At 39.1% G+C, this 15,692-nt stretch overlaps 1 protein-coding gene across 1 annotated transcript in view; it reads right to left on the bottom strand.

The window, feature by feature from the left end:
• Window positions 1-502: 502 nt before the first annotated feature.
• Window positions 503-15,692, bottom strand: part of LOC150077407 (putative fatty acyl-CoA reductase CG5065) — a 227,872-nt gene continuing 212,682 nt past the window's right edge. Inside the window, exon 9 of the mRNA XM_090385889.1 lies at window positions 503-746. Coding sequence (XP_090242015.1) covers window positions 503-746 — 244 coding nt within the window. The remainder of the gene's footprint in view (window positions 747-15,692) is intronic.

The following is a 15,692-nucleotide window of genomic DNA, read 5'->3' as shown; positions in this document are numbered from 1 at the left end:
ACTGGTAGTGAATCACCCGTATATATATACAGTACTTGTGTTTTTTTTTTTTTTTTCCAGTGCTGCAAAAGCCTGTGGCTTCCTTGCATTATATGGTGAATACTATTACTATAATGTGTATTAGTAAATCTTTCCTATAGCATAATAAGCCTAAATTTGCAAGATGAATTAATATATATATATATATATATTTTTTTTTTTTTTTTTTTGTTAAATGGGGATTAAATTAATTTTACTACATAACCTTCCAATTTGGCTGAGATAAAGAGCATAAGAGAGTTCAAGGTGGACTTGAGTGGGCAGATTCATATAAGTGGGGTTTTTTTTTTGCATGCAGATAATGTCCATTTTAATGCATCATTTTATCTTTCTAAAACTAATATCTCCTGTCATCTTCCATTGCATGTAACTAAAACTGCTACTTCTCACCTTGGTAGAAATGAATTAAAATGAAGAGCAAATGAAAAATTAAATCTAAAATATTAACTAATTAAAACTATACTTACCCAGGTTTCTGAAAAAAGATATAGGCCATAAGGTCAACAGCTAGAGCAGGCATATAGTGGTCAACCAGTATGCATATACCATTCCACAGATGACTCCTCTTGAAACTACCACCAGGATAGCGATATACTTGTGCACTGGGATATTGCAAAACATTAGGATAGGTACTGTTGAAAATATCATCCCATGTTGTTTTGTTAATACCACCAGATGTACAATGATAAACCATAATGCTGTTTGGCCTGCAAAATTTCATTAGATTATTTTTATATAAAGAGTTATTTATATGTGTAATAAATACCATACAATGTATTAAACATAATAATTAAATAAATGAGAGAATTCAGAAAAGCAACAATAAACAATGCATTAGCTCTTGGGTACAAGATTGTGGATGAAGAATTTTGAGCTTGTGGGAAAGAGTAAATTTTTTGGAAATTTTTACCATCTTTTTCATTAAATAAATATTAAATTGTGTATGAAAAAGAGTTTAATAGTCAGTCACATTTGTTAGCTATTTTTAAATTTAGCTAGTGATTTTGTAAATTACAACTTATGATATGTACTGCTGTTGTAGTAGTAGTAGCAGTGGCATTTGATGCAAGAAAGCAAGTGTATGAGCTTATGCAGCATCAGCCAAAAAAAAAAAAAAAAAAAATCACACCATTCCCTCCAAATGCCTGTCCAGTTCCTCCTTAAATTTATTCAACCTATCAACTTCCACAACGAGAGATGGAAGTTTGTTCCAGCAATTAACCACCCGCTGGCTAAAGGCAAATTTCCGCATATCTAATCTACATCTGTCTTTTCTTAATTTGAATTTATGCCCCCTTAGGTTCATAATCTGAACAAGTGGACGGATCCCATCAGAATTCAGCGTGCTCAACCCACTCAAGGCCTTATATATCTCGATCAGATCACCGCGCAGGTGCCTAGTCTCCAGCCACTGCAATTTGCAGAACTTAAGCCTCTCTTGGTAAGAGGATCCCTTCATTCCCCTCACCAATCTTGTTGCCCTTCTCTGTACACGCTCAAGTAAATCTACATCCTTCCTAAAATGAGGCCTCCAGACCTGTACGCAGTACTCAAGGCATGTCCTGACCATTGCCTTATACAGAGGGATAATCACCTCCTTTTCCCTGCTAGCAAAATTCCTATATATCATTGACAAAACCCCATGACCTGCCCTGGCAGCCTGTCTGCATTGCTCAGAAAACTTCATATCTGACTGCACAATTACTCCCAGGTCTTTTTCATTTTCTACCACCTTAAGTGTAGTACCACACAGTTGGTGCGTTTCTCTGGGGTTACTTCTATCCATATGCAGTACTTTGCATTTGTCAAGGTTAAACTTCAATTGCCACTTCTTAGCCCATCTGCCCAAATTATCTAGATCCTGTTGCAGTAGCACACTGCCATTACTGTCATTAACAATCCTGCCAACCTTTGTATCATCTGCAAACTTCGACATTAAGCCTGATATACCTTCATCAATATCAGTGATAAATATACAAAACAACAGTGGACCTAACACCGAACCCTGTGGGACTCCACTAATAACATTAGTCCAAGAAGAGCAGCACCCATTGATTACCACCCTCTGTCTTCTCCCACTTAACCATCCTTTTATCCATTGTAGCAACTTACCCTTAATACCATTCTGCTCCAATTTGTACAATAGTCTTCCATGCGCAACAGTGTCAAAAGCTTTCCCGAAATCCAAATATATGATATCAAAATTATGTTTTGCATCCAGTTCCTTTGTAACCACATCATAATATCCTATCAAATTTGTCAGACAAGACTTTCCCTTAACAAACCCATGCTGTGTCTGAATTATTGCTGCAGTCTTGTCTAGATGATCCTGCAATGCATCTTTAACCATTGACTCCATTATTTTACCCAGAACAGAAGTTCAGTGTTTTGGCATGAATGTCGTAACATGTAACAATTTTCTAATCACTTCTTAGGCACATATATATATATTTTTTTTTTCAGCTAAGAAATTTTGCTTTGCAGTAAGGATATAACTAATTTAAAATTGCAATCGTAATGATATAGCAAAACATATATCTTGAACTTGATAGCTTAAGGCATGACGTAAAACTTGATAGCTTAAGGCATAACGTAAAACTTGATAGTGTATTACTTATCACTACATTTGCAAATCTATTAGCTTAATTATATATTTATGTCAAGAGAGATGAGCACAGGAGTGGCAGACACTTTTTTCTGATAAAAAAGACAGAACTGAGTTTCAGGACTGAAGTTAACTAAGTTTTCTTCACCCAACTGTAGAAACAGATGACTGGCATTTAAGGAATTGGTGATGGATATTTGAAAAGTTGAAAATCTGTGTAAGTGCAGAGGTTCTCAAACTGGAAGTTGGAATGTAGTGTGCTAACATCAGCAAAACTATGGATAGGATTTCCAGTCAATGAAATAAGGTCATTAATATATAAGAGGGAAAGAGTGGCAGAATGAACACAATTTTTTAATATTGTGAAGTACAGTAGACTCTCGATTTTCTGGAATAGATGGTAAAAAACAAATCCCGGATAATCGATTTCCTGGTTAATCCAAAAATACGAAATAAGAACTTCTTACTTCGTCAAGTTTTACGTAACTCGGGAATGACTAATAACATATTGCTACTATATTATCTTATTGACAAATCTGAATTCAGCACGATACTTGTTAATATTTGACCATTTTCATACATCCTTATTAGTTTAATTTTCTGATTCAAATCGATCGCTTTCCTTTTCTTGGTAGATTGACTAGTACCACTGCAACTTATTCTCTTAGACTATGATAACGGTCAAAATGAAATTTTCTGTAAAGAACTTCACAAGGTTAAAAACTCAGGTGAAAACTCACTATTATCGCCCCATGTGAGCTCACATTTCACTAAAGCACATTTCTGGAGGTCACTATCATAAAGGCGCCTCTGTAGCCAGGTGGGCAGGAGCAGCAGTGTGTAGCACACGCTTCTTGATTAGACCGGGGTTCGAGCCCTTGACCACCAAATACAGAGGATGCGGAAAGGTCAGGGAATGACCAACGCATATCTCCGGAGCAATATGGCCTTAGTTGCTAATGCTCTTAAAAACCAAATAATAACAATAACTATAATAAAACAATTTGCATTTTCCGTGTAATTGGTCTTTTCTGTTCGTGCATCTAATTATAAATGCGTTAGTTAGTTAGTTAGTTATTTGGTTTTTAGGAGCATTAGCAACTAAGGCCATATTGCTCCGGGATATGCGGTGGTCATTCCCTGACCTTTCCACATTCTCCGTATTTGGTGGTGACGGGCTCGAACCCCGGTCTAATCAAGAAGCGTGTGCTACGCACTGCTGCTCCTTCCCACCTGGCTACGGAAGTGCCTATATATATAAATGCGTAGTAAACTCTATCTTTTTGCATTTGCAAAAATACCGATAGCTGGAATACTGTGGGGTTTTATGTTAGTATGGTGAAATGTGTGTCCCATTCACTGAAATCTTCAGTCATAAAAAAAAAAAAACATAAATAAATTGCAAGAATCTTCTCTTCTTTCCTATTTTTTTGCTTGTTATTCTGTATCTGACTTGTGCAATTTGTGCGTGCCGTGATCATCGTTATTGATTGCTTATTTTATTTATTTATTATTTTTTTTTGTTTTGAATTTTACAATCCTAAAAAAAAAAAATTTGAGTTAAAAAAATTAGGTAAATCAATAGTGCGTAAGTTGGGGACTTAACTGTATCGAAAAATGTTCAGCAACCTATGTAAAAAATATGGCGATAGATAAAAAACGAAAAAACTTACCACACACAACTCGCATTGTCCAATCCGATGCTTCCCTTTATTTTTTTCGATGTCGATTTTAAGTCTAATAGCTTTCCTTTATTTTTTTACGTGTTCCGTATGGTTTGGTCACCAACATTATAATGATTCATTAGAGATTTAACAGATGCACCCTTTTCGAACTTTTGAATAATTTCAAGTTTTTGTTTAACTGAAAGCGCAACTCTTTTGCATTTACCCATCATTTTTGCGATTTATAAACAAAACAAAAAAAATTACTATAAAAAATTTCGACATCCCTGACATAAATAATGAAACAAAATTTGTCTTTTTGCAGTGCGATGGAACACGACAATCGACGCGACGCACTAACACAAACTAAACATTTGGTCTCTCTCTCTCTTTTTTTTTTTTTTTTTAATTTGGAGTCTTGAAGTGTCCCTGTTAATCCGATCCCAGTAAATTGTGAGTCTGCTGTATTACATTTCCCCACCTGGCTACTTCATAATGCCACCCAGCTGGCAAAATTTTCTGGGTAGCATACAGGTTTCGAGAACTCATTTTAGGAAGGACGAAGAGTTGCTGGAATGAGTACAGAGAAAGCAACATGATTATTGAGGGGAATAAAGGGGTGTTCTTACCAAAAAAGGCTTCAGGTCTTGCAGTGTCTGGAGACCAGGCACATGCAAGGTGATTTGATTCAAGTGTTCAAGGCCTTGAATGGATTGAGCAAGCTGAATGCTGAGGGGATTCTTCCTCTTTCTGACACTATGCACATGGGTGGGTGGCATAAATTCAAACTGAGATAAAACAGTTACAGAATACATGTGTGTGGAAGTTTGCCTTTAGCAGGCAAGTGGTTGATTGATGGAACAAACTTCCATGTTATTGTGGAAGTTGATAGCGTAAACGAATTCAACAAAGAATATACAAACTATTAGAGGGAATGGATAGCTGAAGTGGAAGTTTTTTTTTTTTTTTTTTGCTTATGTTGTATAAGCTTGCTTTCTTGCATAATATGCCACTAATGCTAAACACAATAGGAGTTAGTACATGGCAAGAGCCTTGTTAATCAACCCTGGAGAAAGAGTAAAGGCTTGAGGTATAATTTTGCTCAATGTGATAACAGGAGACTGTTTTTACAGGGATGAGATAAACAGAAGAGATGGAAGAATATTTTCTGATGCTATCGAGGCAGTATTAGGTAGGTTGGAAAACTGACAGCTTTGGGGAGATTAATAGATAAACAGCAGCCATAAGAAGAAGAGAAAGCGATTCTGCACTGCTTCTGCTGGGACGTACTGCAGACTGAAAAGCGAAGTGTTGAAGGTTACAATGCCTGCTCAGGGCTGTGTTGAGGTTACTAAAAGCAAAAACAGGTGCATGCATACTTGCTTATATACTAATACTGAAAGTATAGAAAATAAATTTGATGAATTTGAAATACTAGTTAAGTCATGAAATTCAGACATTGTATGGTTATCAGAAACATCATTTAAATCAGACAGAAAGGATGCAGAATTTAAATGTGGAAAGTACAATTTTTTTACAGAAAAGAAAGACAAGGCAGGAAGTGGGGAGGAGTTATGCCCTTATTTAAAAAGCACATAGAATCTCAGACAGTACATCCAGTTGATATGGGTAACCATTATGTTTTTAAGTGTGGCATAAGCATTGGAAAAACAAAAATGACAGTAGCAGTGTGTTACAGGCCTAATGACTGCAATGACTATAACAGAAAACATTCAGCAAATCAGACTGTCTTATAATGAGGGATTTTAACTTTCCAGATATCGACTGGAACTTGGGGGGTTGGTCACTCACACAATAACAACAAGTTGTGGATTTTATTGGATGTCTGTTTCCTACACTAGCATGTTTGAGAGAAAGCAATGCTCTCTTGGAGGAAAATCTTAATCAGAGGTTAGAGGAAAAACTTAATCAGTTATGCACAGTTAGTAAGGATTTTGGACTAAGGATGAATATGGCAGTCTTTATCGCATTCATATGCTCCCCCAGATGATCTTTAAACCGACATTCCATTTCACCATCATAACATTCCCCACAATCCGGGCACCTGATCTCATACACGACCCCACTTGTACATTCCCTTGGTATGGGATCCTTGACCTGTGACACAACTGTGTGCAACCTCCGCCCTGCCAGCTGCACACAGCATGTCTGGCAATCACATAATACCCAAGCTATACACTCAGTTAGGCCCGGATAGTAGGGAATGTATGCGGTGGCAACTGGTGTAAACGGTTCTCTTCATCTGTGCTTCACTTCTCAGATATATTTATCTAAGATCCTCTGGGAGTAGCCGCATTTTCTGAGATCCGCTGTGACACGTTTAATTTCTTCTTTTCTATCCTCTGAGGTGCTGCAATGGGACCCAGCCCTATCCAACAATGCCCTGATAACACTGTTCTTGTGATGGTTGGTTTGTGCCATATTGTAATGTGTATATTGGCCCCGGCACATGGGTTTCCTACATACACTGGTTTTCATCCTAGGGCCATCCCTATGTACCAACACATCAAGGAAAGGGAGGGTACCCTCTACTTCCACCTCTGTGGTAAACCGAATAAATGGGGAGAAGCTATTAAGAAAACCAAGCACCTCATCCTCTCTCCCCGCCTCTGAAAAATTGTGAACGTATCATCGACGTATCGTTTCCATGGGGAGAAATGACCCATCAAAAATCGAGCTCCTCCATAGCTAAATTTGCTAAGATTGCACTAATATGGGAACCCATTGCTGTGCTGTGAACCTGCTTGTACATTGTGGTTTGAAACACCATGGTGGTGCTTGAGAGACATAGCTCCACCCCACTGTAAATGTCCTCCACACTTAACGGAGTCCTATTGCTTATGGTGTCATCCTTCTCCAATGTCATATGTGCACATTGCACCCCATGGTCAATAGGAATGCATGTGAACCAGGATATCACATCGAATGATACCATGGCCTCACCCTCTTCTATTGCCTGACCCTTGCCCTCTTCTATAGCGTGGAGGACATTTGCAGTGGGGTGGAGCTATGTCTTTCAAGCACCCCCATGGTGTTTCAAACCAGAATGTACAAGAAGGTTCATGGCACAGCAATGGGTTCCCCTATTAGCTATGGAGGAGCTTGAAGCCAGGATTTTTGATGGGTTGGTTCTCCCCATGCATGCTGTTGTTGTTGTTGTTGTTGTTGTTATTGTTATTTTTGGCGCAAGGGCTGCTTAGACCATATTGCGCCTATCAGTGATATGAAAGTCATCAATGGTGACTGTTATGGAAACAGTCAGAGACGATCATATAATTTTATTCGTTTAAGAAAGCAGAATAACTCCAAGGGATTAGCATCGTTGCCTATGATATGAGAGAGTTTTAGAGGTTCTTTTAGATTTGGAAGGAAGCTGAATGAACATTGACGAGCATGTTTGTACAGAGTGCATTCAACAAGAATGTGCTTCATTGTTAGCTGACAGTTGCATTGAAAACACTGTGGAGGATCATTTCCTGTGAGGAGAAATAGGTGAGTAAACTGGCTGTGGCCGATTCGTGCTCTGGTTAAGATTACTTCTTCCTTTCTGTTAGTACGAAAACTAGAGGTCCATAACTGTGGTTCTGGTTTTATTTCCAATAGCTTATTATCCGTTTGAGCTTGCCATAGAAGTGTCCATTGTTCCTTACATGTTCTTCGTATCATAGGTCTGTAATCGACATATGGAACGCAAAAGCCTGAAGATGATGGGTTAGATGGATGTTTTGCGGCATAGTCTGCGCATTCGTTTCCTGGTATCCCAGTGTGATCTGGGATCCAGCAGAAGATGACTTCTTGCTGGCGTTCCTGAATAAGAATCATCTTACTTCTTATGGTTTTTATTAAAGGATTGGTTGGTGAAGAGGTGTTTTGTAGTGCTACTAGTGTACTCTGCAAGTCGGTATATATTATACTTTTTTTAATAGAACGATGAACAATATTTTCTAGGGCAAGTTTAATGGCGAATAACTCAGCTGTATAACTGCTGCATTCAGTAGGCAGAGATACAGAGATGGTATTAGAAGGGAAAACTGCTGCAGCACCTACTCCACTATCAGACTTTGATCCATCTGTGTATATTTTCATGAAATGTGGATAATTTTGTGTGTGAGCAGTATGAAGTTGTCGCACGTTAATATTTGCAAGGGAATCTTTTCCCCAGTTCAGGAAGTAATTGTCACAAGATGGATTAATCCAGGACCATGGGGGAACTGAAGTGTTTGGATCTTGGAGGACTTTTTCAAAGTGTACATTCCAGCTTTCCGATAGAGCCTGCAATCTGATGCCAGTAGGTTGGGCTGCTCTGGGTTTATTTCTGTAGAACATTTTAAACTGTGGATCATTAAGTATAGGCCAAATTGGATGGGTAGGCATGCTTTGAATTTTGGCGGCATAATTCAGAAGTAACACCTTTCTTCTGAGGCAGAGTGGAACTTCATGGGCTTCAGCATAGAGACTTTGTACTGGCGATGTTCTATAAGCACCTGTAGCAATCCTGAGGGCAGAATGTTGAACAGGAGCAAGCCGTACTAGCACACTCTCCCTAGCAGAGTCATACACCGGGGCTCCATAATCAAGACGAGATCTAATTAGAGTTCTATACAGGTGAAGTAAGGTGTAACGGTCAGCACCCCATGTTGTAGAAGAAAGAACTCTGAGAATGTTCATTTTTTTTCTGGCAGGTTGTCCGGAGATATTTGATATGTTCTAAAAAATTAAGTTTCCTATCAAAAATTAGACCGAGGAGGCGAATGCTACTCATAACTGAGATAGGATGATTTGTTAGGTGTAGCTCTGGGTCAGGATGCATCCCTCATTTGTTACAAAAGTGAATGGCACTAGATTTTTGATGAGATAGTCTGTAACCATTCTGTGTCATCCATAGTTCAATATTGTTTAGTGAGATTTGTAGTTGCCTTTCAATGAAGTTCATATTCGGCGAACTGCAGGAAACAGTCAGATCATCAGCATAGAGATATGAGTTCACAGTGTTGGGAATACATTTGGTAATATGATTTATTCTCAATGCAAATAAAGTAGCACTGAGAACTGAACCCTGTGGGACTCCTTCCTCTTGTATATAGATTTGCGAGAAGACTTGTCTATAGCGAACTTGAAAAGATCTATACTGAAGGAAGTTTTGTATGTAGCATGGTAAGTGACCTTTCAGGTCAAGGGAATGAAGATATTTTAAGATACCAAAATGCCAGGTGGTGTCAAAGGCCTTCTCTATGTCAAGGCAGACCATGACAAGATGTTCATTTCGAATAAATGCATTCCTGATATTTGTTTCGGCTTTAACCATAAGATCTATGGATGAGCGAGTTTTTCTGAAACCAAACTGTTTATCAGAGATTAGATGTTTTGAATCCAGATACCATGTTAATCGGCGGTGTATAATTTTTTCTAATGTTTTACTCAAGCAACTGGTAAGAGAGGTGGGTCTATAATTGTGAGGGATAGAATGATCTTTCCCTGGTTTGGGAATTGCCAGTACATAGGAGTGATGCCAGCGAGTGGGGTATGAATGTTCAATGAATATACGGTTGTAAAAGGTCAGCAGCAAGGATAGTGATTTATTGTCTAAGTGTTGAAGCATTATGTAATATACTCCGTCTGGACCAGCAGCACTGTTCTTTGAGGAATATATAGCTTTTTGAAGTTCGATCATAGTAAGTGTCTGATTGTATGGTAGAGAAGAAGTGGTTTTGAATTTAAGTTTTGATTTTTCGGCTGAAGCTTTGATCTTCTGAAATGACGGATCATACGAGTTCGAGGCAGACAACTGGGAGAATACTGTCCCTAGAGTATTAGCAATTTCTACAGGAGTAGAGAGCTCCTGTCCATTCCAGTTGAATATTGGCGAGGATAATGGAGGAAATTTGCCATTTAGCTGTCTTATTTTTTTCCATATTATTCTTACATCAGTATTTTTATTTACTGAAGTCGCAAATCGGATCCAAGAGTTTTTTTTAGCTTTCTTTCTGATGTGCCGGGCTTTGGCTCTTAGTTTCTTATAATTTATAAGATTGTTGGTAGTAGGGTATTTGCGAAATATATTCCACGCTCGGTTTTTTTCTTTTTTGGCATTCTTACATTCATCGTTCCACCAATAATTTATGGGTCTGTAGGTGTCTGATTGTGATTGTGGGATGGCAATAGATGCAGCTGCTAGAATTTCTTTGGTGATATGATCAGTGGCTGTGTCAATTGGGAAGGATTCAATGATCTGTTTATCAAATGAAACATGAGAGGTATACTTGGCCCAATCTGCCTTGGAAAATTTCCATTTTATTTGGTTTTTTGCAGTTGAAGAGTGTGATGTTTGGATCTTACAGATTAATGGGTAGTGGTCACTGTTTAGTGGATCATCTAGAGCTGTCCACTCAATATTAGGAAACAGGATCGGAGAGCATATAGATAGATCTATTGCAGACACTGTTCCTGTTGGGAGATGGATGTAAGTGGGTGAACCAGTATTTAGGATGGTTAAGTTTTGTCTGTCAATGAGCATTTCAATGAGTTGCCCTCGTCCATCTGCATTGGGAGAACCCCACAATGGATGGTGTCCATTGAAGTCGCCCAATAAACAGAAAGGGGTTGGCAACTGCATTATAAGATTTTCAAGTTCGTGAATAGTACACGGATGATTGGGTGGTAGATAGATCGAAACAAGAGTCAGAGTGATGCCAATTGCTATTCGGGTAGCAACGGCTTCTATAGAGGTTTGTAAAGAAATGCGTCTGCATGGGACTCGCGAATCTATGAGTATGGCTACTCCACCACAAGCATTATTTGCAATAGGTCTATCTTGTCTGAAAAGAGTATAGTATTTTATCAAGGGAGATACCTGAGGAGTCATATATGTCTCCTGTAAGCAGATGCCCACTGGTTTATGCTGCTTAATTATGTCGTATATGTCATCAATGTTGCTCCTAAAGCCTCTACAATTCCATTGGACAACGTTGTTCATTGTTTCAATTTAGATGAAGGAACTGAATCTGACTGCTTTTTGGAAGTCTGTTTGGAACGGTCAATTTTAATCCTATCTCTTTTTGAGAAAACAGGTCTTTTGTCAATTTCATCCTCTGGATGGATCTCCAGAATGGTTTCGGTATCATCTTGATTGGAAATTTCATTAGTATCCATAAGGGAGGAGTCAAATGTCTGGTTTCGATTAGAATCTGCGTTATCTGCTTGGACGGATCTTACGGGATCTGCATCGACAGAAGGTGGTATCGTGACTGGTGTATTGTTAGCTCTGGTAGAGATCTGTTGCTTTGAAGGTTGAGGTACAGAACTGAGCAGGGAACGAGCCCATTCGGAAATAGAGATATTTGGAGCTATTGATGTATCAGTCTGCACTGATACTGAATGAAACTTTTTAGAGGCTTCAGCATACGTGCGTCTGGGTGTCATTAGTTGTATTTGCTTTCTTGCTTCTGGGAATGAAACTTTCTTTTCTATTTTATATTTCTGGATTTTTTTCTCATATTTCCATTGTTCACAATTTTTAGAAAAGGCTGGATGGTTACCTTTACAATTGGGGCAGAGCGGAGCCTGGGCTTTACAGTCAGCCTGGGAATGCTCTTTTGAACCGCAGTTAGGACATACAGGGTCTCCTCGACAGACTGTTTGTGAGTGTCCGAATTTCTGACACTTGTAACATCTTATTGGGTTCGGAATATATGGGCGAATGTGACAATGCAAATACCCTGCTTTTACTGATGTAGGTAAATTAGGTGAGCTGAATGTCAAAATTATGCTGCGAGTTGGAAGGAGTTCGCCATCTTTTTTCATCATAATTCGTTTTGCCTGTGTGACTTTCTGATCCTGCAGTTCCTGAACAATTTCTTCTTCTGATACGTTCATTAGGTCCCATTCAGAAATAACACCTTTGGATGAATTAAGTGTGGCATGTGGGGACACTAACTGGAACTCCACCAAATGAGGTGAGTCTGAGTAGAGACTCAGAGTGTTTGGGGTTGGTGGTCTCAACAAGCAGGTCGCCAGATTTCAGTCGTCGTACCATTTTAGGGGAGCCAGCTACGCTCTCAAGACATTTTTGAATGAGGAATGGTGATAAACTACCCAAGGATTGGTTAGTTAGCGAATGCAGAATCAGAAAACTTGGGTTTTCCATTCGGGGAGCATCCGTCCTCAGTCTCTTTGGATTGGATGAGTCATTATCGGGTATGTGCAAATCCAATGAATTTGGATTTGCAGTCCTAATCGGTGGAAAATTGTCACAGACCATGTTTTGCTCCTTTTGGCCCTGGGGGTTGGTTTTACCACCCAGATTTCCGGCCCCGCCACGGGGGGGCAGGAGCTGTGCCACAAGGTGACCAAGCGGCTAAGTTAGTTAGTTAGTACTATTAGAAATAAAAAACAGAAAGGTAACTTCCCTTTCTGGGCCTTTGCCTACTTCTTCTAGTGCAAAAGAGCTACACTAATTAATAAATAAAGAAAACGATTTTGAAACAAAATATAATCTATCACTTGAAGGCTGCTTTGAGATACGCAAAGAAATCGCTTGGTCACGGAACGCTTGGCACACGGGGCCCCCCATGCATGAATGGAAATGATACGTTTACAATTATTCGGAGGGGAAGAGAGGATGAGGTGCTTGGTTTCCTTAATAGCTTCTCCCCGTTTATTCAGTTTACAACGGAAGTGGAAGTAGAGGGTACCCTCCCTTTCCTTGTGTTGGTACATAGGGAAGGCCCTAGGGTGAAAACCAGTGTATATAGGAATCCCATGTTATTGTTATTTGGTTTTTAGGAGCATTAGCAGCTAAGGCCGGGAATATGCGGTGGTCATTCCCTGACCTTTCCGCATCCTCCATATTTGGTGGTGACGGGCTCGAACCCCAGTCAAATCAAGAAGCGTGTGCTACTCACTGCTGCTCCTACCCACCTGGCTACGGAGGCGCCTGGAAACCCATGTGCCGGGGCCAATATACACATTACGATACGGCACAAACCAACCATCCTAAGAACAGTAGAGGATCTTAGATAAATATATCCGAGAAGCGGAGCACAGACGAAGACAACCGTTTACACCAGTTTCCACCGCATACATTCCCTACTATCTGGGCCTAACTGAGTGTATAGTTCGGGAATTACGCGATTGCCAGACACGCTGCGTGCAGCTGCCAGGGCGGAGGTTGCACACAGTTGTGTCACAGGTCAAGGACCCCACACCAAGGGAATGTACAAGTGGGATTGTGTATGAGATCAGGTACCCGGATTGTGGGGAATGTTATGTTGGTGAAACGAAACGTCAGTTTAAAGACTGTGTATTATGGGAAGTCTGCTGTGGCAGAACATTTTTGGGAGGAGCACCATCAAATCTTCCTAGATGAAGCTGTTATCGTCGACCAGGCACATAGATTTTGAGACCGCAAGTGGCTCGAGAGCTTGCGGATTTGCTCCTCTGAGAGCAATACCATTTGCTCCTCTGAGAGCAATAGAGACAGGGGAATCTGCATTCATCCCCTCTTCAAGGTGGTGGTTCTTGGACGGGATGAGCAGTTCCAGACGGTGAGAATACTGCCCATGCTCCTGTAGAAACACATGCTGGGAACCGTGAGCCTGCTGATATTTAAGGATGTGCCGTACAATAAACCTCACTGTTGAAAAAGGAGGTGGATGCCTCTGAAAGCTACGGTATTTTAGCCCTTTTATTATCCTGTGTTTTACCTACATCGTTTTATTGTAATTTATTCATTGCAGTTTAAAATTTTATATTTTATTGTATAGACAGTTACCTTTTTATCCGATGGAATTATATCATTCAATTTATTTCATTTATTTACATCATTATTATTTTAATATAACTCAACACTATTTATTTATAATGGTTGGTGTAGGATTGTGCAATTATTATGAATATGAATATTCCCAACCCCAGAGGCTTATTTTAAGATAATTTCAACCTTCACCAAAAGCAGGTTATTTAAACTGCCAAATTCAGCCCTTTATTCCAAACTCCCTAAGATGCTAAGAATGCCAAAAATTTGGTCACGCCTAGACAGGATGGCATAGAGAGGTGACATGTCTGAACTGTGGGTGCAAAACTCATACATAATCAGAATGCAAGGTACCAATTCTGCAGTGTTCTAAATCCATGGACAGCCATCTAGCATACTCTAAAGATTGTGATTTCTCAATGGAGAAAAAAAATATAAAAATATAAGGCTGAAAATAAAGTTTCTTATCAAGAGGCAAGAAAAGGTTAAATTAAGCATGCCAAAAAGCACTTATGCTTCTGTTACCCACAGTCAATAATCAGTAGCATGTAAAACAGAAGTGCTGATCTTTCTAGGCACATCAATGACAGACAATGCTCAATCTGTACTATTGACCCAGCACCCATCTAAATGACACAGCAAACCAAAGTAATAATACACCACTTGCAATTCCATTGCAAAGACTACCTTTAAACTACCAGAAAATTTGAATAAATCAGATTCTATTGAGGTAAAACAAACACACTCAACAAGCATGGGTACAGATGATACAACCAGTCAGGAAGAACTACTTGAATTACATGCAGATGACAATATGGAAGATAGCAATGATTCAAGATTCCTCATTTTCTCGAATAAAAAAAAAATAATAATAAATAAATAAATAAAAAAAAAATATATATATATATATATATACATACAGTGCTTTTTTTGAGATGGTATGCAATGGTAAGGCATACCGGCACCTTTATTAACAGTAACGTGTGATATTTGGATGCAGTGCACTTCAAAATTTATAATATTCCGTAAATTTTTTTCACATGTTTACCTACTATTCAAATAAACTTAAAATTATTTAACTAAATTTGTATTTTTCACTGTCTATTGTTAAGGTATTTTCTACATAAAATTGTATAACCATTTTTATAATTATTATTCTGTCGGACCTCTGTTTAATGATGTCCTTTTCTAGCGAATTATTTTGAATTCCCCTTGGAAGTTACATTTAAAATACTTTCAGCTGAGCAAAGAAAATTTTCATATAGTGAAGAGAGAATTAACTCGGTACACACTGTTTGCATTTCTGGCCTTCAGGCAATTTGTGCTGCTGTGCAAATTAAGAGAGCTAAAGGGATTACCATTCTACAACTTAGTGGTACCTGGTAAAACCTATTCGACCACCTGTCCCACATACGGAGAAGTCACGCTGGTCAACAGTGAGCAGATCAAGGGGTATTCCCAATGGGCTCTGATCCACCTTCTGCTGTGCTTCTGTAGCCAGGTGGACAGGAGCAACAGTGCGTTGCACACGCTTTTTTGATTAGACCGGGGTTCGAGCCCTTGACCACCAAATATGGAAGATGTGGAAAGGTCAGGGAATGACCACCGCGTA

Source organism: Mastigoproctus giganteus, chromosome 12, assembly GCF_048544385.1.
Source record: "Mastigoproctus giganteus isolate SK-2022 chromosome 12, ASM4854438v1, whole genome shotgun sequence".
Lineage (NCBI taxonomy): Eukaryota > Metazoa > Arthropoda > Arachnida > Uropygi > Thelyphonidae > Mastigoproctus > Mastigoproctus giganteus.
This window is presented reverse-complemented; position numbering and strand designations above follow the sequence as displayed.